General features: G+C 38.8%; 2 protein-coding genes across 2 annotated transcripts; one reads left to right on the forward strand and one right to left on the reverse strand.

Annotated features, from left to right (window-relative positions):
- The first annotated feature begins 331 nt into the window (after positions 1–331).
- Positions 332–2,074, forward strand: LOC140794896 (F-box/kelch-repeat protein At1g23390). The gene has a single exon (XM_073147166.1). The coding sequence runs from the start codon at positions 590–592 to the stop codon at positions 1,808–1,810; it is 1,221 nt and encodes a 406-aa protein (XP_073003267.1). The 5' UTR covers positions 332–589; the 3' UTR covers positions 1,811–2,074.
- On the reverse strand, positions 1,984–11,836 carry LOC140794895 (uncharacterized). The gene is made up of 13 exons (XM_073147165.1): positions 11,369–11,836; positions 11,059–11,194; positions 10,226–10,359; positions 9,822–10,023; positions 8,832–9,070; positions 8,634–8,745; positions 6,735–6,876; positions 6,486–6,628; positions 5,043–5,212; positions 4,474–4,782; positions 4,316–4,371; positions 3,787–4,001; positions 1,984–3,472 (listed from the first exon to the last, which is right to left on the reverse strand). Exons 1-13 carry the CDS (start codon positions 11,573–11,575, stop codon positions 2,283–2,285), a joined length of 3,255 nt encoding a protein of 1,084 aa, XP_073003266.1. The 5' UTR covers positions 11,576–11,836; the 3' UTR covers positions 1,984–2,282.
- Positions 11,837–13,658: the final 1,822 nt, after the last annotated feature.

The following is a 13,658-nucleotide window of genomic DNA, read 5'->3' on the forward strand; positions in this document are numbered from 1 at the left end:
AGGAATATGCTAAGCCTGAGGTATGTCATGCTTTATATGAAAGCTTGTCGATTCACACCTCACAGCTAACATGCATTGTATGATATATGGACAAGGTTCTGTCGTTTTGTTATTTAGTATTTTTCCTCTGGGCAATATAATTTATTTAGACTCCCTTTTCATGTGCGTGAAGGTTGAGTAGCGATGGAACCTCCATTGATGTATGAATGTAGCTCGGGCAGAGGCGATCGGTAGCCTAAGAAAGACCCGGGCCTCTTCTAAGACTGGCCTGATTGGACCGTTCTGCCTACTGTAGACATATAATTTAAATTTAAGGACACTTTCAGTCCAACGTAATTTCGGATAGGCTTCGTTGTGGGGCCCACCACATGTTACAAAGTCAGCGGCGGTGGGCGGCGTCATCGGGTTTCGGCTGACTGTTCCCTGATACAGTTGTATGAGGTATGTTAACTACCGAAACCAGATCTATAAAAATAAAAAATAAAAAAACGAAATTAGACATATAAAGCAGTCGGCAAATAGATCTGATTATAGAGAGAGATAAAAGGGAGTAAGACATCTGAATCGTCGAGAGAAGAGGCTATTCGGCATGGGTTTCCTAGTTAAGGACGAAGACGACTACCGCCAGCACCAGCAGAAAACAAAGAATGAGGTGGGCGAGGCCTGTCTTCCATCGGTATGTCTGTACGGCGACATCCTTGAGGCGGTGCTGTCTCACGTGCCGACCATTGACCTGGTGCCAGCCTCACGGGTGTCGAGGGAGTGGCGCGGCGCTGTCCGTTATGCTCTCCGGCGCTGCCCTCGCCGTAGGCCGTGGCTCATCGTGCACCTCCAGAAGGCCCGGCTTTCCAGGGTTATCACCACCCACGCCTACGATCCCCACTCCCGCACGTGGCACCGCATCCCCCACCACGCGCCGCCGCCCTTACTTCCTCGTGGACGCGAAGGCGGCCGACTCTACGCTCTCTCCCTCGCGCGGCTAGCCATCTCTGCCGATCCCTTCGGCGCCACGTGGCGTGAGATGGAGGCCCCGCGGGTGTGGCGTGAGGATCCTGTGGTGGCGGTGGTGGGACGCCGCGTGGCAGTGATTGGCGGTGCGTGCGAGCTGGCCCTGAACGTGGGCGAGGACGTGGGCGCGGCGGAGGTGCACAATCACAATGGATGGGAGGCGTGCGAGGCGATGCCGGCGGCCTTTAATGGGTCGGCGTCGGCCATGTGGCTGTCGGTGGCGGCTTCAGAACGGAGGGTGTACGTGGTGGAGAGGAAAAGCGGTTGGGCGAGCTGGTTCAATCCGGAGGCTGGGAGATGGGGCCCTACGCGCCAGCTTCTGGATACGAGCATCTCGGATTGGGCCATCGGACTGGGATGGTCCCCCGATCGCCTGCTTTTGGTGGGGGCCGGAGACGGAGACGGACGAGGTGGGGTGAGGGTATGGGAGGTGGAGGGGGAGACGCTGCAGGTATTGGATGATGATGGAGGACAAGTGATGCCAAGGGAGATGGCAGAGCGGCTGTTTCCTCCTCTTAGTCCTGGAGAAGAAAGAGAATTTGCGTGTTCGATTGGATTGTGCAGCGCAGGGCGCGATGGTGGCTATATATTCAACAAGTCGGAACCGAGGAAAGGAACGGTGCTCTATGAGTTTGAACAAACGCTTGCTGCTCAGGAGAAGAGGACGATCATCCGGTGGGAATGGGTTCCTTACGATCCACCAGCACCCGAGCTGAATTCGATAGATAGGCTCATCTTTGGTTGCTCTTCCGTCGGATTGGATGATCTCGTTGGTCTTCTTCCAAGTACTATATCAAAGTAGTGAATATAGATCAGTTAGCTAAATTAAACATAAATTCCGACGATTGTATACGTTTGCGAATCTCTGTTTTTCAATTGCAACACCAGTTTGTCCAAGTACTGTCTAAACCTTCCATTGTACTACACCTTCCATTTTCCTGTATGGGTTGGGTTACCTTTCCATTGCAACAGAACTTTTGGTGGAACCCTTCAACAAATTTAGCCCATGGAGATCCACAAAACATATAACATTTACAGATAAAATACAAATTTGGCTGTTCTTCTATTCCTATCCTTCAGTAATATGCAGTTCCTTTCTATAATCCGGGCCGACAACAAAGCATATATACATATGTATTATGTATTATTGCAAGCCTTGTGATCATCACTAGGAGTAGGTGACAGCCCTGACATCTTGATAGTACTTATATAGGAAAAGTTTAAAAAAAAAAAAAAAAGACTTTGGATGTCACAGGGCTGCTTTGTCAGCAACCTCACTTGGAGGAGAAAATGGCCTCGAGGTCTTTGTACAAACCTTTGGATTTTGCTCTAAGCTCACCCTTTGTCTGGAAGTCCGCTGACGATGTTACAGAAGAGCTTCTAGTCCTCTTGCCGCTCCGAAATCCATTTCTCTGGTTCGTGCTACTCGAAGGGTCATTTGGCCCTCCTGCGTCTTCTCTAGTGAAGCTAGCCTTCGCCATCTCTCTCAGTTGTCTCAACCATGACCTCTCATTGGTGCCTGAACTCCTTTGCATCTGACCGTGGGGGGAAATCGTAAATCCTGCATCACCATCTCCAGAATTGGAAGATAATTGCTCATTCAAGTCACTCAACAGTCTTGAAGGAAGCACGGTCAGTAAAAATCCTGTGACAACCGTCTTTAACCCCATAGAAAACGAGTTTTTGTCCGGGCTGAGCCAAAGAACTTGTAGGTACAATGCATACCATTCATTGATCATTTGTGCGGTAAACCCAACGATGAATACCACAATCATGAAGAAACCTACATTTCTCTCATCAGCATCCAGGAAATCCTTTTCAATGAGAAGAAAGCATGCAAATACAGCGACTTCACTAGCAACTGACATGATCTCCACAAGCTGTACCCTCTTCTTAATGAAGGGTTTCTTTAACACTAGGAAGAATAGTTGGAACGAGGTGATGGAGAGAACAATTATAGTCGGAAACTTGGAAGACCGGTTGGATGAGTACGCTCCTGCCACTACCCCAAGAGTTACACGCTTGACACATTCCAGAAATGTATAGTAGATCCTGAGAATACCAAAGAGCTTCTGGATGAAGGGCGCTTCTGCATCCTCAGTTTCATCCTCAGAGGCAATGATTCGGTCAGCTTCAATTCTCCTTCCGTTCCCGCCACTAGATATCTGCGAAAGCATATACTTAGGTGGCCCTCGAAGGTCCTCAAATAATGGACCAAGTTTTGTTAGACAAACTGTGTTCTGCTGACCATTCCAAGTCCACTGGCCTCTTTTACCAGGACCTAAAGTCACTCGGATTATCTCCTGGTACCAGTGGTATTCCTGTCCTTCTTGATGAACTTCTTTGTACACAAGAAGTTTACCCATCATAATGCCCAGTGATAGGAACATAAGTAGAGATATTAGAAGAGAAGCAACAATGCCCAGCAATACAGTTCCAACTACAACACCTGCAGTACTTCCCCCTTAAGTTGAGAGAAGAAAAAAGATCTATGTCAGCACTCAGAATTTCTCAGTAGAGCGAGAAAGTGATTTGATTGCGAAAAATGCACCGGAAAGAAGAGGATGCTGTTTTGAAGTTAAGGGGAGCTAGAGGCTAGATCTTCCACCTGCCATGTGGGCATCAAGCAGTAGCTAAATAAGACTATTACTATTGACAAGTTCCCTACCACTATTTTATATTTATCTCATGAGAAAGTTATTATGCAAAAACAAGGAAAGTTTCATGTATATTCCTTTGACCTATGCATAACCATGAAATCATTCTCTGTTGTATTACCCCTAATTACAGCTGCAGATGCTTGACAAGAACATGGCAAGGCAAGAAATATCAAGAATATTTCAAATCTTGGGAACACAAGTGCACCAACGTCCTTATGCTTTTCTGAGTTCTTCTTTCTTAGTCTGAAAGTGAAAATAACCACAGCATGCAGCAAAACCAAACCGCCACCAATAACAGCTAGCCAAAACATGTTTCTACCGAAAGAGTCCCACCTGCAGCCATAGAAAAGCTTGATAGCTCTATACTTATTTGAAAGAAATAAATATCAAGAAACAAAGATATTTGAAGTAAATTAATGCTGTTGACTTAAAGTGAATGCAACAACCTTCTATCTCAGTATCTCAGTATATAGAAGAGTTAGTAAAAGAGGTGTGCACAAACACATAGTTCAGTAAGAGTGCAGGTGCTGTGCAATCACCATTTCATCATTTATCATAGGTTTTCATGTTTAAACAAAATATCAAGCTTGTATAAAAACTTAAGCACAAAAGATGATTTATCTGACGTCCAATGAAGTTCTACCTACCCATGTAAATTTTGTGTATTACTGATAAATTCAGCCTGAGGTATCATATTCTGGTCCTGGAAGTACAAGTACCAAAAGAGAATTTTATTATCATATATCCATAATGCCTCTACTCTCTCATGGAAAGAGTTGCACTTTAAAATAAGCAGGAGCCGAACCTCAAAGAATGATCTGTATTCTAGTGGAGTTAACAGCTTTCCATCTAGAGAAGCTTCCATGTGCAGGTTTCTAGTAGTTATTCTCGAGGATCCCATAGTCTTCGGTTTGCTGCTTCCCTGTGACTTCGAGTATGCCACAACAGGAAGGGTTGAATATCCTGTAAATGAATCAGTAGCGGGGTCCTCCCAGGGAAGACCAAAGTATGGGATGATCCACTGTATACCCCTTGCAAATTCATAATATTCAATGGGCAAGTTAACTGCCAGCCATCTAGAAAGTGCAAAGACCTGGATATGTGATGCAATTCTCTGCATAATATCAACATTATGTCAGTTCTAAAATGTGGTATTAGATCAAAGAAACCCAAATCTAGTTCCTCTAGTCTAGTAAATTGATAAAGAAAAGCAACTTCTTTAGAAACAGATAGTTTAATCATCTTTGAATTCATTAGTCTGATTAGAGTTCCAGTATTTATGGACTGTTACTGTGAAATAGAAATGTCATCTTCAGATTTTAGTTAACAAATAACAATAGGTAGATCAATGATTCAAACAGTTTGTCAGCATACCAATAGACTTCTTGACGGCTCTGATATTATATGAGCAGCTGGTCTTGAGAAAGCTCCAGATGATACAAGTGATGAAGTTGAATAAGTGAGTAATGCTGCAACCATTGCAGTTGCTACAAAAGCTACAGTAGTAACGATAGAAACCACTGAAGATAATACAGGTACGCTATCTGCATGTATCAAAACATGTTAGATATGACATACACCAATAATCATAACTTATGTTGAGAATAGAAGTGAAATTAAAGAACATTCCATCATCAAAAGCATGACTATTGAGGTAGTGTACCATTGCATAAGCTCAAGATTTTGAATAGTCAACTTGACAGTTTATTCTCAGTAAAAATACACTTGGCGTACAGTAATGTATGTAATGCTTATGAAACTTATAATTAAACAAAGTAATAGAATAAGCTTTAATTCAATGCAAAAGATACTACTCACCAACTACTCTAAAAGTTTAAGTTATTAGAGAACAATGATTTTTATATTTTATATTCTTACACTTCTCCTCACTTCTAAATTTGAAGTATTTTAAAAGACATTTAAATTAAATAGGTGGAGGTTTCATGTTTTTAAATAACGAAGTGAGTCTGACAGAATTTGAACTCAGAACCTCTGCTCTGATACCATAATAATTCACCAACTATTTTAAAAGATTAAATTATTAAAGAACGGTAGTTTTATATTCTATAACAACCTTGAAGCATTAAAGTTGCAACTGTTTACAGCATTAGATGTTCTACAGCACGAACTGTGTGAAAAACTTGCTGTACATATTTTCCCAGCTGAATAAATTCATGGCTGTTTACAGCATTAGATGTCAGGTGAAATTTTATAAAACATTATTGAGAAAAGAGACATTTGCAATATAGTGAAGGGTCTTTGCAATTAATATTAGATCAATCACTGCCATCTTGGTGTATAACCACCAAATCTTTTCCTAGTACTTGAAAAGATAAGTTAATATTGAGATTGTACATGAAGCCATCCAACGAAAAATGTTTCAAGCTTGAACTTCACATTAGTGCCATCAGGAACTAGATGTTAGGGAAGGAAATCAAGGAAGTCAGTGAAGGTTAAAACTAACCTTGTGCTGAGTTCCGCCTATCCAGAAAAAAATAAGAAGGTTGAGATATATGTCAAAATACCAAGGTCAATACATGCATTATCTATTGGCATTTTGTTTGAACTGTATTTGCATAATACATATATAGAATTACGTAATAATGATGGAATATGCAATATCTTCTGTAAATCATAATGCAAGTTTGGAATAATCAATCAAGAAACAAATCCATTTGAAGGCCTGGATGACAGACGAGAGCCATCCAGGATAAAGAAGAGGAATTGCAGACTCAAGTTTATAATATTACTATATTATAATAAATTCAAAACAGCAGCTTAGAAAACTTTGAACACTAGAAAATAGATCATACGTACAATGCCTCACTTGAAGACGATTTGATGCCAAATTACTGTTTCCAGCAAAATCCTGAGTAGTATTTTCAGCAATTTCTACTGATACAACTTTTTCATCAGCATGAACTTCTATAGTGTATATGCTTTTACTCTTTTCCTGGAATCTGAGAGAAACTAAAATGGCGTCATAATCAGCTTATATTCTGAAGAAATTTGCTTTAAATTATAAATTTTGCATATATAAATATATCAAGAAATGAGATGTCTTGCCTTAGTAAGTGTCCTCCAGTAATCAAGATAGCTGAAGAATTGAAGTCAAAAATAGGCTTTACAAACTTTATGAACACTGGTATAATATGTTCTCTGGTCCTCATTTTAGTTGTTGTTACCTTTACTGAAGGCCTCTGATCATCTGCCATTCAGTACACATCAAAATGGAAGATTAATGAAGTCCATCATCATTGAACAATAGTATGCATTATCTAGGACTTACAAAAGTTCTAGATACAAATAAAATGGACGACAAAAATATAAATGTCTAATGATCGAAAAAGGTTAGAACACCAAAATGAGTATTATCATATAGCATATACATCTTGTTTCTAATCAGCTGTTGATCTACAATGATTTGTTGAATGGAGGTTTGACATAATTTCTCTTTAGGTGAGATGGCTAGATACATGCCTCATTTGGAAAGATTAATAACAAGGTTCCAAACCTCGATATCGAAATTAGGATCGACTATCCGAAAAAATGATACATATCGGCCATCCATATCAGATCGGACTATTTTTAAATTACATAAAACTCTAAAGATTACTTGAAAATGCAAAAAGTTTTTTAAAAATTTAAAAAAATAATAAAAAATAAGAAAATAATTATTAATCACATATGAAGTCTAAAAACTAAAAAATACATTAACTTACTCAAAATTTTAATGAATACTATGTTGGCTTTCCCTTCTTTTTCTCTCTTTTATTCCCTCTCTCTCAATTACTGCCAAGGCAAAAAATAAATCTAATTTTTTCCTCTCTCTCCCTTCTCTTCCTCTCTTATACAATGCAAATTTTATTTTATTTTCATTTCTTCTCTCCCTTCTCTTTCTCTCTCTCTCTTCCTCACGAACTATCCATGTGGCTGAGAGCCCTCACAGCCTGGACTGTCACAAAGCAATTTTTTCTTTCATTTTTTCTTATTTCTTCTCTTTCTCCCTTCTCTTTCCCCTCTCTCTCTCTCTGTTAGTATGTTACTCCCTCTCAATCTCTTCCTCCTCTCACTCTCCACTCTCTCTTCTCTATTACTGTAGCAGAAAATCATAGAGGTTAAAAGAGAGGAAGAAAAAGAGAGGGAAAGGCTAGAGAGAGAAACGAGATAGATAGGGCAACGAAGAAAGAAGAAATAAAAAAAATCTAGAGAAAAGAGGGGGGGAGAAAGAAGAGAGAGGCAGAGCCCATACCGAGCAAGATCGGTTGATCTAACCGAAACCATAAATCGAGATCGGCCGAAACTTGGAACCATAACTAATAACACCCCTTACGGACAAGTAAGAGTTAGGATGCCCTAGTAGGATATCCCAGAGTTAGGATGCCCTAGTAGGATATTATAAGGACTATCTTTAGAATTTATTCCTATAGGCAGCACCTCTCTCGGATAGTTTAGGGTTACCCCCCGGCATTTTGTTTTCTCTCTCCTCACAAAGTTGCGGCACCAGCCATCCATGCTCAAGGATTGAGGGGTGGAGTTAAGAGCTATTTTTGCTGGCATGGTGTGGTCAGATGTTGGCTTTGGGATCTTGGCATCCAGTCCCCTGCATGTAATAATCCTGTGAGGTGAGGCCCTATTGTCATCAAATATTTTCTATCCACTGCATAAATGTTATTGTAAATTTCAACCAACACATGCCTCATAAAATATAATAACATGTGATGACCGCTCCTCTGCTCACAAGGAAAAAAAGAATAAGATACTCAATCTTGATCAAGTGTCTGAAATCTTGCTTATCATATTAGTGAAAAAGATTCTAGCTTTCATGATGTTTCTCAAAGAAGTTTTTTTAACATTAAAAGTATTCTGAATATCAGTAGTATGCATCATAGAGTGGATAATGCACAAACTATATTTTTTTTAAATTTAAAAATGATAAATTCATATTAAAAGGTAGAATATAACCATAAAGAAATGTGAATGGATCTAATGGAGAAACTGGAGTCCCCTGCCTGCTGATTATTGAACTTGTATCACAATTTATAGTGACAATGGCCATATTTGAAGTATTCTTCACCTACAATAAGGAAAAGAACTTCAGAGTTTTATGGTTAAGTAGTTAATTACTTGATATAGTTGCCATGATAAAGAAAAATAACTCACTATGTAACCAAACCGGCGGTTCCCGTGACTGCTTCTGTTAGTTGGTATAACTATACCATTACTAGTTTGAAGAGCACCAAAAATTTCTGCAGATGAATTTAAGACAGGTTCTGAGAAAGACAGATAAATCTTTAGGTTCTTGTCATTGTTGGTTGCTTCAACTGCTCTTCTCTCCCCGTTAAGTTTAAGAAACTTTTTTGGGATGCTAGTTGTAATGTTTGAAAAAACATATCTCCGGTCTGAAAGTACAGAATAGCATGAGACACATAGTTAGAAACATCAACACAAGTGTTCATGTTAGTGTAGAGAGAAATACAAACAGAAGTCCTCCAGATGACAGTCCAAGTTCAGAAGCTGACTTAACCAACTAGATCTTTTTGTTTATCAACATATCGGACAAGTATTTGAAATCTTGAATAAGAAAAAACATGAAATGTTTATGAACTTGCTCTCCTGCGATAGATTGAAGTTTAGTCAGAGGGAATAATCATTGCAAAGTTTGGGCACCTAACAACATACTTGCATAGTATCTTAAGTATCTAACTGGAGATACTTAATAAGGTGCTTGCTAGTATAGAACACATTCTCCAACAATGAAAAAGAAAAGGAGGATGTTAGTTAGTTTATCCTTGTATTCTTTTGATAATTAGACAGTAGTAAGTTCATAGTTTACCTCAAAGGACAAGTATACATCTAGAAGGCACATAGTATTGCAACTGGCAACCATGTCTTGATGGCAAAATCATTCAATGGCAATTTGAATATAAGTTTGTGATATTAGTTCAGCAGATGGAATTTAAAATTTTAAACCAAAAGGACTAAGGTCAAAATGATATTCTCTAAAGTTGTAGAGGCAAACATATATAGTGTGTATTTTTTGAAACATAAGCAAGATATTTTTGAGGTACATAAGTATTGGATAATCCAAATTTTATATAAAGAACATTGCTTCAGCTGTCTCATATGTTAAAGTTGATGCATATGTCATACCGAAATGCAAAGTGAAACTTGAATTTGATGTTCTTGTAAACCTGTTTCCAGCAGCATCAGTACAGAAACTCCTATCCATTACCAGTAGTAATCGACCGTACAGGATATCTGTGGGTATACCCACTATCAGTGAAAATTCCAGATCAGGCTGTAGAATCTTTAAGGTAGACGGAAGAATATGGCCAGCTCCGTACACAAGAAGCTACAAAAAGAGATAAACATAGAAACATTCATATTTCCTTCAGTAAAGATCAATCTCATGTCTAGAGATCATTCTTATTAGGTGAGAGAGAAAACACTAGAATAAGCAGAGTTTAATCCCGAAAATTAAACTTCAAAGGTTACTTAATACTTCCAAAGATAATTTTGTTTACTTCCATAATTTAACAAGACTGCATACTCACATTGCAATGATTTTGGAAGCATCTAAATCCACCTCCGCCAGGGCAAGGTTCAGTAAAGGAAATATGCACTGAGACATTTGATGCACTTGTGAATGTAGATGCAGCTCTGACATGTGCAGTAGGAGCAACCGTGTCTACATAATGGGAGGACCAAATTAGGAAGTTTGGAAATACATTTCTATAAACGGAACTCTCACAAGTAATAAAATTGGCAAGGTTCTCTAGTTCAAAAGGTTATGACAAACATGTAAATTTGGTTGATATTTGATCATCATAACTGCTCTGTTCCCTGAATCTCAATCATCAGGTAATGAAAAAGCCATGTCCGCTTTTGGAGATTTGTAAATTAAGCAGTCCTAAGATCACTGATATAAGAAGTAGCATGGGGTGTATAAGCTTATAACTGACATGTATATCTGAGAAAGCTTAAATGTTTGTCAACACATGAGCATAGTTCAAGAAATAACAGACTTTCTAAGGCATACTCCAATGAGCAACCATAGACCATGAGGCTTATTCATTGATATAAGAATATGGAATGTCAATATACTTCTAGTAATAAGCCTTTTACGATATATATGTTTTGCCTAATTTGTTCAGTTCAGCACTGGAATATTCATTGTGCAATCCTTCAATCTTAGTACTTTATCTATTACTTTGCCTAGAAGGCTAGAACTAGAACTACACAAAAAAGGTATATTCACATTGCACAAGATTAATACATCAGAGGAGCATCTTTCTCTTTAAAGATGTAGTATAATATTTTTGTAATTTTCATGTTAGAATGGTATAATACTACAAAAATTGAAGAGGAAATAGAAAGGGATTTAGACCAATATTCCAGTGATAGCTATCACACCGAGCTCCTTGTGATCTATTTGCGCAGACCTCAAAAGTGTGGTTCCCATCATGTAAGCCCGAATATGTGACTTGTCTAGATTTGCAGTTCGAAGAATTGTAGTTGTCTAGCTGCAGCAATGGGCATATGGCAAAATTAGACAGAGGAGAAAACCGAAGTACATAACACACTGTGTGATGCAAGAATGCATGCAATGCGATAAGGAAGATATAGAATCACACGCATAATGAAGAGATGAAAGCAACATGTTCAGGATGAATCAAGGAGGAGGGCGATGAACCAACCTTGCAGCTGACGCTACAGTTGCTACATAAATCCCCATTCCTCCCCTCCCTAACCTCGAACACAAATGTAGCCGATGAGAAGGGTGAGAAGGAGCGAGGAGCCTTCAAAAATTGTATCGTGGCATGAGAAGCAGCATCAGCCCCAAGTATGAACACAAGAAGCCAAGAGAGCAGAGGGAGACGCAAGGGCATTCTCCACAAACACATCTTTCCGAACAAGAGATAGATTTCCTCTTGCCTCTAGGCCTTTAAGTGATTGTGAATGGGAACGGAACGATGAGGAGGAAGAAGTGGGGACAGCTGGGATCTTTTTCCTCTTCCGCTCTCTCTCTCTCTCTCTCTCTCTCTCTCTCTCGGGCGGCGTTCTCAATGCAGGAGTGAGGCCTGAGGAGTGAGGAGTGAGGAGTGAGGAGAGCAAGCAGGAACAAATGGTGATGGTAGTGAACTAGTGATACTGGTAATGAGATTAGTAGTAATGATGGTGTGGTAGAGAGAGAGAGAGAGAGAGAGAGAGAGAGAGCATCTATGTGGGGCCTCTGGGGTAAGAGAGAGAGATGGGAGTAGTTGGTTGTGAAGAGCTCGCTACAGATATTGCACATGAGACTGCCTGCCAGCCTCTAATGTTTTTTTCTCTCCTTTTGGACCGTTGTCGGAGAGCGCAGTATCTAAGGGGATATTTTTACCTTCAGGTATCATTTTCCTCTTCCCCTCGCCATATTTAAAGATTCAGCCATTAATATACCAGTGTAATAATCATTTTATGTGAAATAAAATGGGCGATTTGCAAGCTAAATTAATTTAATTTATAGTTTTTTACATTCTTGTCTATTTTATTTTTTTTACATATTTAACCATTTCAGCTATGAATTAACAATAATATTCCGAACAAAGTCACATCACATGCCATATTAAATGACAAAGTTATGTCATTTATTTTATTTCTCTCTTCTAACTTTATATTTATGAGGAAAAAAATGTGTGCTTTGTGAAGAGATAAAGTTAAGTATGGTGTATGGACGGCAAAAGTTCACCTGATAATCCGACATGTTAACGTGATTTTTAAACGCATTTAGATTTAGTTTAATCTATTCGGATTAAACAATTATATTTATATTTATTATTTCAATCCGTTTAACTAATTTTTAACACGACTTATCATTTTGTCTAGACACAAAAACCATTTATTACAGGATAACCATAACCCATTTATTATACAAAAAAAACTTTTTTATAATCTAAGAAAATGCGAAAAAAACTCATTTATAATATGAATAGCTTATGTAAATTTTAATAACTTATATCACTCGATTACTCACTTCTGCCCCGTGTAACTTGTTTAATAAATAGGTCATATTCTTATGCGATTCAATCTATATTGGCTCCGTGCGTGACATTGGGTTCATTGGAATTAGCATATTTATCTAGTTGAGTTTGTTAGAAGCAATAAAATTATTTTTACCGAGATGCGTTCGAACGGGGTGTTGCGAATGCTTGCATCACGTTTGCAAACACAGAGAACGCAAATGGCGCGTTCAAACGAAATCGGGTCGTTTGAACATCTGCACATCGTTTGCATTGATTGAGAATAGAAATTCCGTGTTCAAATGCGATCAGGCATATTCGAACGCACCGCGGCAAAAGTGTGATTTTGTTAGGATTTTTTATGTTTGTTTGGAGTTGTTTAACTCACTGAGGAGTTCTTAGGGTGAACCTCTATATATATGTGGATGAAACCCTAATTGATATCTTATGATAATATTGGAATTGGATATTTGTCTCTAGCTACTGGCGCCCTCACCCTCCTCCCTTTTTTTTTCGCCTAAATTTTTGGTTGGCCTTTTCCAACTTCTAACCACTATCTTCAACAATAATTTTTCCCTTTCATACCAAGAACTAAACCAAGCATTCATTTAGCCATTGGAGGGCTATTAAGCCAGGATCTAATTGACCATCGACCACCACTTGGTCGATATCTTGAGATCTAATCATTTGAAATCTATGATCTTGGATTCATTAGAAAGCTCTCCTCGAGAGCAACAACATATCCAAAATTCTAGAAAATCCGTCGAATTATTCACAGATCCCCTTGGAGATTACGTGCTTCATCAAGTCTAAATTCGTTGTGTATCGGATATTCGTATTTAAAAATTTAAATTCTTTTAATAAATGGATTATGTTTGTGTTTGCAATATCATGACTCAAGTTGAACTCGGCTAACTCCACTTGATTACCACCCCTCTTATGGAGAGATAAAAAACAAATTACTTCTTTATTTTTCTTGTACAACAAC

This window comes from Typha latifolia, chromosome 9 (genome assembly GCF_019914945.1).
Source record: "Typha latifolia isolate L0001 chromosome 9, TyphaL0001v2, whole genome shotgun sequence".
NCBI lineage: Eukaryota > Viridiplantae > Streptophyta > Magnoliopsida > Poales > Typhaceae > Typha > Typha latifolia.